The following is a 12,668-nucleotide window of genomic DNA, read 5'->3' on the forward strand; positions in this document are numbered from 1 at the left end:
AAGGCTTTTGACACCATTCCCCACTCGTGAATTATAGAAAAACTCACCAGCCTGAACATAAACCCCTACGTCACAAGATGGGTTGTCAAGTGGCTTACAGACAGAACTCACATGTTAAGAATAGCAGGCTCCAGCTCCGACTCTAAACCAGTCACAAGTGGTGTCCCACAAGGCTCGATCCTGGGACCCCTACTGTTTGGCATATACTTCTCAGTAGTACAGGTAAACACAGGAGGACTATGGCTAACCAAGTTCGCCGATGACTGCAACCTGGGAGGCATAACTGACTCTCCGGCTGACACGGAAATTCTTCAAAAGGGCCTTACTGAGACAGACACCTGGTGTCAAAGTCATGGTCTCGAACTAAATGCCAAAAAATGCATAGTCACCCCATTTGCGAAAACCAAAACACCCATGAATTACCACATAGGTGGCAGCCCCCTTAATGCAGAAAAGGTAATAAGAGATCTGGGGACCCAGGTAGATAGTAATTTCTTCTTTGACAATCATATTGCCAAAGTAGTTAGGAAATCCTTCTATGTAGCCCATCTAATTACTAAAGGGTTCGCATCTAGAAATAAAGAGGTTATAGTGCCCCTCTACTCGTCACTCATCAAACCCATCATAGAGTACAATGCCCCATTTGGGATGTACCTCACAAGACACTTCCAACAGCTGGAAAGACCTCAAAAGTACCTCACCAAGAGGATTACTGGCCTCAAACATATGTCCTATGCAGCCCGACTGGAAAAACTCCGGCTGTACTCAGTGGCATATCGCTTACTCAGAGGTGATCTCTGCCTGACTTACAAAGCCATGTCCAACTCAGAATTGATGGATATGCCCCACCTAAAGAAATCCAAGTCACTGCGAGCCACTCGCTCTAGTGAGCTAAACCTCACCACAACAATAAATAGAACATGCTGGAGGGATAGATTCCTGTCACAGGGACTCCCCATGCTTTGGAACAAAATTCCTAATTACATTAGGCAGAGCCCCTCACTAACACTCTTCAAGAGAAACCTTGACGAGTGGATGGGTAACAGAAAATACACCCCTGGGATCACTTCATTGGCTCTTCTTGACAGAGGCTCAGTTAATTAATCAGTGGGGTGGCGAAAGCTGACACACTCTGGCTAGGCTTATAAATGCCCTCGGGCAGATAGCTTAGTACATACCTATGAACCTATAGTGATTTAAGCCTGTTCACATAGAACAGGTGTTGGAGGCTATGGATTTTCTTTGTGAGGTATTTCTGTGGCCTTTCCAGGTGGTGCAGAAGTTTGGAGAGGTACATGCCAAACGGGGCATTATGCTCAATTATTGGCCTAATGAGGGAGGAGTACAGAGAAGTAATAATGTCCTTTTTTCTGGATGCAATCCCTTTACTTATGAGATGAACCAGGTAAAAGGCTTTTCTCACCACTGCCACTACATGATGGTCAAATGCAAGATTGTTGTCAATCTGGGTACCCAGGTGTCTCACCAAAGGTTGTGTACTTAGGAGGTTGCCGTTGATGTGGTAATCAGTAGGGGCCGTGTTTTTGCTGAATGGTATGATAATACATTTTTTTGCATTTAACTTGTAGCCATGACTTTGGCACCAGTCATTACTTGCTGTGAGACCCTCTTGCAGTATGTTACCATTATTTGGGGAGTCAGTGACAGCAGCCAACTTACAGTCATCCGCAAACATGGTCAGCCACAGGCATTTTGTCTTTACCTGGACCTCTGACAAGTAAATGCCAAACAGTAGGGGTTCCAGGACAGAATCCTGGGGAACACCACTAGTGACAGGTTTGCTGTCAGATGTGGAGGTGCCTAGTTTGACTTTGTGGGTACTATCATTGAGCCAGTTGGCCACCCTCCTGATGATATAGGGACTTACACCAAGTTATGTTAGCTTTTCAGTGATGCCCAAGTGGGGGATTATGTCAAAGGCCTTGGCCAAGTCAAGATAAGCAGTATGTACTGACTTTCCCTCATCCAGGGACTTGGTGACAGTCTCAAAGAAGTTAGGCAGGTTCAACAGGCAAGATCTGCCCTTGACAAATCCGAACTGGGTGGGGTCAAGTGCTTGGAGATTGCCTATGTCCTTGTTTATGAGATCCATAATAATACGTTCCATGGCTTTATAGATCAGACTTGTCAAGCTAATGGGGCTATAGTTTCCAGGGTCAGTAGTGGCACCACCTTTGTGCAAGGGGATGACAATGGCAATTCTCCACTCTTTTGGAATGAAGCCTGTACTTAGGCTGTGGTTGAACATACTTTCAAAATATTCTTAGCATAAAAGATGTTACTCTAATCTATGGTTAGTTCTGTAGCCAAACAAACAATGTTCAGGGACCAAATTACCCACAGAATATGATCATTCTTCAGTATTGGTCACAAATCTAAGAGAATCCTGAGTGGAAGAGAAACCTGAGAGGAATCCGTCACAGGAGCTGGAGTAGAATGCTGTAGTAATTTGAATCAATTAAATGTCAGGGCTCTATCCTTTGCTTTCCTCACCTTACAAGTGCAATAACCTGTTTTGCTAAATTTATGTTCCATCCTAGATATACTTGTATTAATTTCTGTTTCCTTGCTACTTATCCTGTGTACCTTTAAAATTTTAGAGAAAAGAATTTTGTCTGTGATGAATCAGGGATGGTGTCTATCATAGCTAACAATGAATTTTTTGTAACGAGTTTGTGATTTAATGAAGTCTTCACAGAACCACCGTCATTTAATTTTGTAGGAAAAGCATAAAAAAATCAGTATTCTGCAAATCATATTTTACTGTAAAATTAATCTCAAATTGATTATTTAAGTATCTCTCAAACTCATCCAAGGATGCAACGTTTCTTTTTCACAGTAGCCAACAGTCATCAAGAAATTGTTGCCACATGTCCACCAAACCACGAAAAGCATTATTTGAAGCATTATAAAGCAAATATATCTGAACATATCTCGTATATAGGCCCACATAAATGGCGGTAAATGTGGCCCCATAGCAGCACCTCATAATTTCAGATAAAATTTGTTGAGAAAAATAGAAAACACTCTTATAAAGAACCATTCCTAGCAATTGTTAAAAGGAAGTTGATGAATTTTGCAGACTACAGACCAACCAAATTTAACCAATAATTAAAACAAAATTCCAAATATTCAGATGGTGGTTCTGTTAATGATCCACATCCTAAAACTATGGATCTCTCTGGTACAGGTATCATAAATCTTTGTATCTTAGGGAGTAAATAGAAATATTGGTAAGATGGCTGTTCAACTAATAGTTGTTGTTAGATGTATGAACTAATAATGCATTCACTGAAAGCCATTTCCAAAAAAGTATCACTCTTACGTTTAAATTTCATTATAAAGTCAAAATCCAGTCTCATATAAAACATATGGTTGTTTGACTGCCTATAGGCTTTGTGAAGGTAGTCACATTTCAACCAGATAACCACCATCCCTCTTTTTTCAGCCTGTAAAATAACCAATCATCTCTAGAGTTTAAATATTGTATAGCCTTCCTGTCTATGTCAAGATTTCAGCAAATATTATGCTGACACAAATACAGTTCATTCAGCACAGATTGTTCAAATATTTTAACTGTATTACAGTGCGGTGACTGAAAAGTAGAAGGTTTAGTCTTAAAAGTTATTTCAAGGTTTTTAGTAACCTGTACCTCATTGCATACAAACAAAAACTTTAAATTGTTTCTTTCGAAAAGTTTTGATATCCATTATCAATTGGTAATATGAAACTAGTCCAGAAGGAACACAATTAAGCCCTTTATTTAAAAAGAAATAGCAGGCTCATCAAGGTAAAAGCAATCAAATTAATAGTAAAATTGATTGTTTCAACATATAATTGTACACACACACACACACACACACACACACACACACACACACGCACGCACTGTCGAGAATACATAATAAAGGATTATGATCAGTGCCCAGTGTATAGAACTTTATCTGCTCCACATACCACCTACAGAAAAAAAACGCAGAAGTGAGAGGGTTCTGCCAGCTTTCAAAGCCTTTGAAAGATGTTAAAATACATAATATTGCAACAAACAGAAACAAAGTGCCCCTCTGAAAAACTAATGACTTTCTGAGCTGTTAGACTTTCATTCAGCCACTTTCTGTTTATAAACGTGATAGACTGAAGTTCTAACAGATTTTAAAAGCTATTAGACCTTCTGCCATTAATCCATACGTGAGACCCAATCTTAACCGAGTTTAGGTATACATAGCAAGCTTTTGGTAAGCATCCTTAAGCACAAATAAGATTGTGTCTTGTGCTATGGATGTGCTTAACAAGTTTATCTTTTTCCTGATTTCAGCAAGTAATCACAACACTCCATGCACTACATAGATATTATAAAATCACATAAAACAATATACAGTTAATTATAGTAAATATGGTAAATAGCAAGGCTGGCTGTTATCTTTCATATATAACAGCTCCAGTTATACATAATAGATTGCATGACTAAAAGAGCACAGAGGCAGGTCATAGAAGGATATAAAAAATGGTCTGTATCAAAGTCACACAGAGACAAAAATAGCTAAAATTCATAGTCAAAAGGGGTCATGACAAAAGCTTTAAGTACTGCAGGAGAACACAAAAGTTCATATGACTATTATCTTTCAAACGAGAGCAAAATGCTGAAAATAACAGAATGTAACTACAGCTTACAGATTTTGGCATATTGGAGGTGTGAGGTTCGGAGATAATACGAAGAAGTATTTCTTAGAAACAGTGGTAGTTAACTAGATCAGTCTTTCTAAAGAGGCAGTAGGCTCAGAATTAGTGACACAATTCAAAAATGTTTGGTGAAAACAAAAGGCCATCTTTACTAGGACTGGGGAATTAAGCTGTTAGCTAAGAAGGAATTGTACTCATCCATTAAATATTGGGACATCAAAATCTGTGTTTCAGGTAGGCCAAGACTGCTTTCTACCTGATCTTTTGGCCCTAATTTTTTTTACTGAAGGTTACCTTAATGGGTTTATTACTTAACCCTTCCTCCTAAGGTTTGTAAAGAAAACTCCACTTCATTTTCACATTTTTAATTTTTTTTCCTTTTCATTTTAGTCAACACATTACCTTATGTTATCTTTTTCATCTATCTTCAACTGGTGGGTATATCACATCTGATTGGTTCCAACATCAGCAGCTGTTATACTTTGGATCTAAGGCTTAGGCTCCTCCCCTACCCACAATTCTCCTCCATCAAATGAATTTCTCATATCTCCTTTGCCACTCAAAGCTACATATGTGGTCTCCTTGGCTCAGTGCTATAGCAGGTAAGTATTATTTTTTGAATGGTTATTTCATTCTTGTTGAGATTCTTAGCTGGTGCTACTGTAATTTCCTTACTTTTACCTCCTTTGAGGTTGTTTGTGTTTTTTCTGCTTCCTACCTTATAACAATGAAAAAAACTTTTAGCATAGTGTGTAGTTTTTCACTCCTTTTCCTGATGTTAGCCAGGCTTTTCTGTCAAGCAGGTTTCTTTCTTAACACGGTTAGTTTAACCAGTGTATTATTCCTTGGTACTGTTAGCTTAACCAGAGAATCATTCCCTGGTTTGTGTTAACTTTGTTGTTTCATGGTAACTTGGATTTAAAAAGTGCATTTCCTGTGGCCATAATATTCCCCACAAGATATACACTCCTAGTATGTTTACTGTTTGCTAGGCTCACACCTCAACAAGGATTTTTCTGCTTGCTCTGCTTTCAGGGCCAGAGATCTTACTGACCAATGATCGAAGCTCACCTTGAAGAGGCTTCTCCCTGCCTCCTCAGGAGAAAAGGAAGGCCCTACCAATCTTCTTCCTCTCCCTCAAGTAAAAAAGTCATCAGAGAAAAGTAAAGGAGAAAAACTTAAGGACGAAGACAAGATTAAGGTGTCTTGAGTGAAAATTTCAGAGAAGTACATGGAAAAGGAACCTAGAAAATTGTCCCCTGATTTGACATGGTTATTGGGTCCATCTCCAAAGGTGCAGAAGACTTCAGAGCTGACTACTGTTTCAGAGTTGATCAGGATAAGATCTCCTACTCCACCCTTTTTTAAATCTAGGTTCTCTCCCGAACTTGTAAGTCTGAGGCTATGTTCCCGCTTCCTGCAGGAGAGATCTTTTCAACAAATCTCTTGGCAACCTTCTATGGTCTTTTCTCTTAGGTCAGTGTGGTCAACTAGGAGCCAATCCAAAGCAGATATGGACAGGATAATAAGGAAATTCACAAAGATCCAAATCCATTTGTGGGTTATCCTTTAAGTGACCACTGTTGGGGGTCCAGGAGCTGTGCCTCCTTCTGCTTTGGTAATTACTCCTTCTCTTGTCTGGCCTTTGGATCGAGTGGCTGTGGATCCAAGTGTGCCCAGAGGATTGCATGTTGTAGATCCGAAAGACTGTGTGTCTTCATCTCTGACAATTTCTCTGATTCAATCGACTCTAACTACCAGATATCTCGATGGATCCTAGAACTCAGAGGTCAGTGCTGGGGATCAGGATCAACTCCAAAACTTTGAGATCCTTTCCTTTCTCTTGACACTTTAGCTCTCAACAGCTTGACTCTGGTGCCAGCTTCAGAGGTGAGACAGATTGGGTCTTGGATCATGCCCTTGTCAGGTTCTTTGGATGCTAAAGGGCCTTCTTCAGGGCCAGTTTCAGCTTCAGCCTTCATGGCCTTCAAGTAAGTCCATTCCAAGTCTAGAGATCAACGGTCTCTCCCACTCAGAGCAGTCTCTTCCCCAGCTGACTTCTTTGGGTCCTCTACCTCTTCTTCCTGCTACAGCCAGCCCATTGAGGCCTTGAGACATTTCATGTTGTGGACTCTCCATCTGCTTTGGAATCTTCCCCAATACTTCCTACTGGAGAAGTACATCGGAAGCATGCATGAGAAAGGAGGAACTTGGGCTCCCCTCAGGAGTCCCTTACCAAGGATACTGATTTCAGTGAAGGGGAGGAATTCCCCACATCCCCCTAGAGGATGTGTCCTTTCATGAACTCCTAGAACTATTATGACAGATGGAGGTGTGGTCCACTACTGCCCCCTCCCAGGATGAATTAGCAGTCCTTGAGAATTTTGGGACTAGCTCATCTACCTCCTGGGTAGTCCCTCCCACTGATGAACTTGTGAATTTGGTTTTGAGACAGGTATGGAAGGAACCAGACGTGGTTGAACCAATTCCCTGTAAAGCTGACAAAATATCAGTGTCCCCTAAGGACAAGCCTTTCTGGAGCAAAAATCCCACTGTAGATTCCTTGATGGTAGCAGCGCCCACCAAGAAAGAGCTTGCAGAGGAGTGCTCTGCTGTCTACCCTTCTGACTGGAAATCTAGGGCATTGGACACATTTGGAAAGTGGGTTTATGTTTTAGCTACCTTTGAATTATGGGAGCTGAACTACTTAAATTATTTAATATGCTTTCAGAGGGATTTGATGAAGGAGTTTTCCAAGTTTGTCTCAGGGTCTTCATCTATGGAAGCCTTTAAAACAATGGATACACAAGTGGCTACCTTCTAATTCCTCTCAAATGTGTCCTTGCACCTTACTTCCAACACAGCTGATGGCACATCATGAGCAGTGAGCACCAGCATCACTATTCACCAGTATATCTGGATGCATCTCTGCAACAGAATTAAGGATTTTGGGACATTTTCTCCAACAGCAAATTTTTAGCACCCAGGAAAGGTTGCCTGACTGCTGCACTCTGGAGGCAGTCAGGACGTGCTTGTCTCTGCACACACTAACCTGGACAGCCATTTCCCAAGATTCCTGAGTGTAGAGAATCATAACCAGAGGCTACACAATTCTCTTCTCTTCCTTTATCTCTCCTTTAATCAAAGTATTCCTGACATTCCACTCCCACCACTTCCACCAAGGAAGGCTGCAGCACAAAAGATAAAAAAGCTGCTAGAAAAATGAGTCATCCAGGAGGTCCCACCAGACCAACATGGATCTAAAATCTACTCAAAGTTCATTTTGTACTAAAGAAAAATGGGGGCCACAGGCCCATTTTGGACCTCAGACAGCTAAATCAGTATGTAAAACAGACAAAATTCCAGATGGTCACGATTCAGTCCATCCTATTGCTGTTAAGAATGAATGGCTGGTTGTGCTCAGTAGACCTTCAGTGTGCATACTACCACATTAAGATAACTATGTCCTCCAAAAGTTTTTTTTTTGCTGTTGTTTTTTCTAGCTTGGTGACAATCATTTTGAGTCCAAAGCCCTGACCTTTGGCTTCACCACATCCTCCCAGGTGTTCACCAAGTGTATGGCAGTGGTAACAGCTCATCTCAGACTGCTGGGGTTCTGTATGTTGCCATATCTGAATGACTAGCTCATAACTGTTAATTCAATTCAGGGATTCCTTGCTGCAGCTTTACTCCCATCTGGGAATCACAATCAATATATAAAAAAATCAAAGTTGGCTCCTGTCCAGGCAATAGAGTTCATTGGGGCCCATCTGGATATAACAGTGCAGATAGCCAAACTACCAGAGTCATGAATTCTTACACTTTGGCAACAAGCTTTAATGGTCATGTCCCATCAGAAGTATCTGGTTAGATTCATATTATGTCTCCTGGGATTGATGGCAGCCTCTATCACCCTAGCTCCTCAGGCAAGATTTTACGTGAGGGTGTTGTAGTGAACTCTTGCAGTTCAGTGGTCAGGGCATTACCAACCAATGCACATTTCTATTTGCCTTACCAGCATATGCAGACAACATGTTCATTGGTTGTTGGACTTCCCCTAGTTTCCCTCTGTCACCATTTTATCCTTTCGCCCCCTCCAGACCACAATGACTACAGATGCTTCCCATTTGTATTGGGGTGGGGGCATTACATGGCAAAGACAGTCCAAGGCATGTGATCCTCCTCAGAGGCTAGTCTTCATATCACTGTTCTGGTAATGAGGGCAGTCCTCCTGGCATTGTAGGCTTTTCAGGATTCCCTCACCAGGGGTATGATTTCATTACAGACAGACAACATTTTGGGGGGTGTTACATCAACAAACAAAGAGGAACGTGTTCTTACCCATTTCATTGAGAAGCCATGAGGGTTTGGCAGTGAGCAATGTCTTCCCATCAGTTTCTGGTATCAGTGCATATACTGGGGAAATCCATTGTGTTACAGTACAAATTGAGCAGGTCCATTCCTCTTCTTCTTCACAAGTGATCCTTCAATCAAATGGTATCAGATTGAATTTTCAGCCACTAAGGCTAGCCATGCTTCAACCTATTTGTCACCCCCTCCAGCACCAAGTGCAGCAGTTACTTTGCCCTGATCCCCAGGAGGGGGAGTCTTGGGGGACATTCTGGTCCACAATTGGCCCCACAGGTCTTTTGTATGCTCATTTCCTCCTCCCCTCATTCCAAAGTATCTGCAGAAAACAATGTGGTGCAAGGTAAAAGTGATCCTCATTGCTCCCTTTTGGCCTTGACAGATATGGTTTGCCTATCTCTGGTCTCACTTGATATACCCACCTTAGGTGATGGATCCCATTCCAGACCTTGTCTCTCACTCATTTGGCATGCCTTACCAGACATAGCAGTCCTGAAATTATTTGCTTGGTTTCTCCAGTTCCCATGATGGCCAGACAGTCCAGGTTGTCATCTCAGGATGGCAGAAACAAACCACTAGGAAAGTTTGCAGAAGCAAATGGAATATATTTTCTATAAGGGAATCTAACAGGGATATAGACCCTTTTTTGGCCCCTCTCCCTGCTGTTTTAGATTTTCTAGCTGGTCTGTTTCATGATGGGAATAGCTATTCCATCCTTAAAGTTCAGATGACTTCCATCTCAAATCTCTCTGCGGGGGAGAAATAGACTCCCATTGCTTCCTTAACGTTGTCAAACGTTTTTGAAAGGTTATCTTTTTTTGCCGTCCTTTAAAAGATCCTTCTCCACCATGGAACATTACAGTTTTACTTCAGACCTTGACAAAACTCCCTTTTTAACCAGCTGCGGCTGCAGAGCTGAGGTATCCTTCTTGGAAGGCACTTTTCATGGTAACTATTACTTCCACTTTAAGCTCTGTCTTGTAACCCAGCTTACTTGTTTTTTCATAAGGATAGGGTATCACTGCAAACTAACTCTACCTTTTATCCTAAGGTGACTTCAGAGTTTACTGAGAATCAAACTATTATTCCACTTGTTTTCTTCACAAATTCTTCCAGTAAAGGAGGGTACATTCTACACTTGATGGATGTTCACTGACAACTGAGATTTTTACCTTCATTGAACTAAAACTGTAAGGAAGACAGACCAACCCTTTGTTTCTTTGTCTTCTGTCAAACTTGGCAAAGGGGTTTCGAAAGTGACTCTATCTATGTGGCTATCTGACTACATTTTATATGTATATAAGGAAGGAGCTTTATCTTGCTCTGTAATCCTAAAGCTCAGTCTAACAGGGTGGTAGCCACTTCAACAACCTACTTCTCAAGACAACCTGTTGATGACATTTGTGCAGCAGATACTTGGTTTACTGTCATACCTTTATATCCCATTGCAAGCTGGGCTTGCATTCTAGGTCCATCGTCAGGAATATCCTTCCATGAGACCTGACAGGGTTTGTAGTAGCTGGGGACTCTGTCCCATCAGTTGAGGATGAAAGGAAGAGACAACATCTGTTCCGAAAGTTATATACTTACCATAAAGCTAGATCCATGTTGTCTTCTTCTGTCCTCCTCAACTCTCCCTCCCTCCATCCCACTGCCAGATTCTCACTCTCTCTTGGGCTCCAGTTTGACCTCACAGTTCTTATTCTCAGCCTTGTCAATTTTCCAGCCATGTTCTGTATTCTAGGTAGATAGGTAAGTTTTGGTTGCCAGTTATGCTTATGAGTTACACAGGCAAACTCACTCTGAGGTATTCAGTTGATGGAAGGGAATTATAGGATGGGGTGGACCCCATGCCTTGTATCCAAAATTTACAAGCTGCCAGTGTGGGATCTGATAGACCCATCAGATGAGGAGGACAGGATAAGACAACATGGATCTAGCATTATGGTAAGTATATAACTTTAGTTTTGTTTCTCTTTACACCTTCCCTTGGCTACCAGCTCTATGAAGGTGATTAATTTATCATGAGTGTCTGTCTCATATGTAGATTTCATTGGTTGGATATGAGGATGATGACATCCATTGTTATTAATCTGCAATTAATTTTAACTCTTTCTGCTTCAAGCATGTTTAATGTTCTGGCATGTGCTTAATATGATAAATGGTAAAAATACATGGGAAGACCAGAAATTCCTTTTGGTGTGTTATTCTGATTTATTTTTAAGGAATCCTGGTTAAAACACATATTTCAGTATATAATAAACTTAGCAAAATAGGCTGTTAAGCAGATATTTTTAGCTACTTTAATCTTTACAAAAATGTTATATGTAGTTTGAAAACATGTAATCTCTTTACAGGAGTTTCCTTATCTAATGCAATGGTTAACGCTGGACTCACAACATTTAAAAAAATAGAAGATACAAATGCAAGGGAACTTGAAATGGTATTTTCAATATATATTTATTATTTTTGTGAGTAGTGGATATTATAAGTTTGATGAAATTGAAGACATTGTTGCTGTAATTACTGTCCATTTATCAGTTCTGGAGACCAGATTGTAGTTTAAGTTAAGAAATTTTATAATTTATTTGACTTTGAAGTAAATGACAGTCATAAAAAAGTATTGAACTTGGGATAAACTTCATCCCTAGCCGCAGAGCAAATCTTACTAAAACTCTCTTAGAACTGAAATATTTTACCAGAAAGCTCATTTTAAATTATATTCTGAAAGATGTTAATGTTAGTCATGTGTTCATAAAACCTTCTACTTTCAACCCTATGTTACATCATACTCTTAAAACATTTGAACAATTATGTCAAAGAGATATTAGGTCAATATTAAACAGTAAAAAGTGAAACCTTTTCCAACATGACAACAGAAGAAAAGAAAGCTCTCCATGAACTCACTAACTTAAAACAGGTGAGATTCATGAAATCAGACAGGGGGGTAGCTTGGTAGTTATGAATTATCAACATATAACACTGCTGTTGAAAAATATTAGATAATAGTGAAGAATATTTAGATATGACTGCACAACAAGTGCATGATAGCTTTTAGTATATACAGAATTGTTTGTATGACTGCCTCATGAATGGATTAAACATTTTGATCTATACAGTTTTATGTTGGTTGAACATCCTAAAATAGGTATTCTGTTTGGGATACCAAAAATTCATAAAGATGCCACCCACCACCCCATTTAGACTGAAAGAGTCTGCACCACACAATAGCAGATAGGGAACCCACTGTTTCTAGATTATATATTAAAGCTTATAGTTCAGGCTTTACCATCTTATATCAGAGATTCCTAAGATTTTTTGAATAGTATTAAGTCATTTCAGGATGCATATAGAAATGAGAAAGACAATTGTTCTATGTTAACCTTAGATGTGGTGTCTCTATTTACCTCAATACCCCAACAAGAAGGTATTGAATGTATTAGATTATATCTAAACAAGTATACAGATATGGGTACTTCTATTCTTGAATTATACTGCTCCCTCTTTGAGATAGTGCTAGAAAATAATTTATTTCTGTTTAATCATAGATACTATAAACAACTAAGAGGGGTAGCTATGAGGTCCTCAGTAGCTCCAGC

At 40.1% G+C, this 12,668-nt stretch overlaps 1 protein-coding gene across 1 annotated transcript in view; it reads left to right on the plus strand.

Annotated features, from left to right (window-relative positions):
• HFM1 (helicase for meiosis 1) overlaps positions 1–12,668 on the plus strand; it is a 3,254,758-nt gene that overhangs the window by 2,947,615 nt on the left and 294,475 nt on the right. The window contains exon 24 of the mRNA XM_044086815.1: positions 11,427–11,512. Within this exon, the coding sequence (XP_043942750.1) occupies positions 11,427–11,512 (86 nt within the window). The remainder of the gene's footprint in view (positions 1–11,426; positions 11,513–12,668) is intronic.

This window comes from Protopterus annectens, chromosome 10.part0, assembly GCF_019279795.1.
Source record: "Protopterus annectens isolate FY-2018-M chromosome 10.part0, PAN1.0, whole genome shotgun sequence".
Classification (NCBI taxonomy): domain Eukaryota; kingdom Metazoa; phylum Chordata; order Ceratodontiformes; family Protopteridae; genus Protopterus; species Protopterus annectens.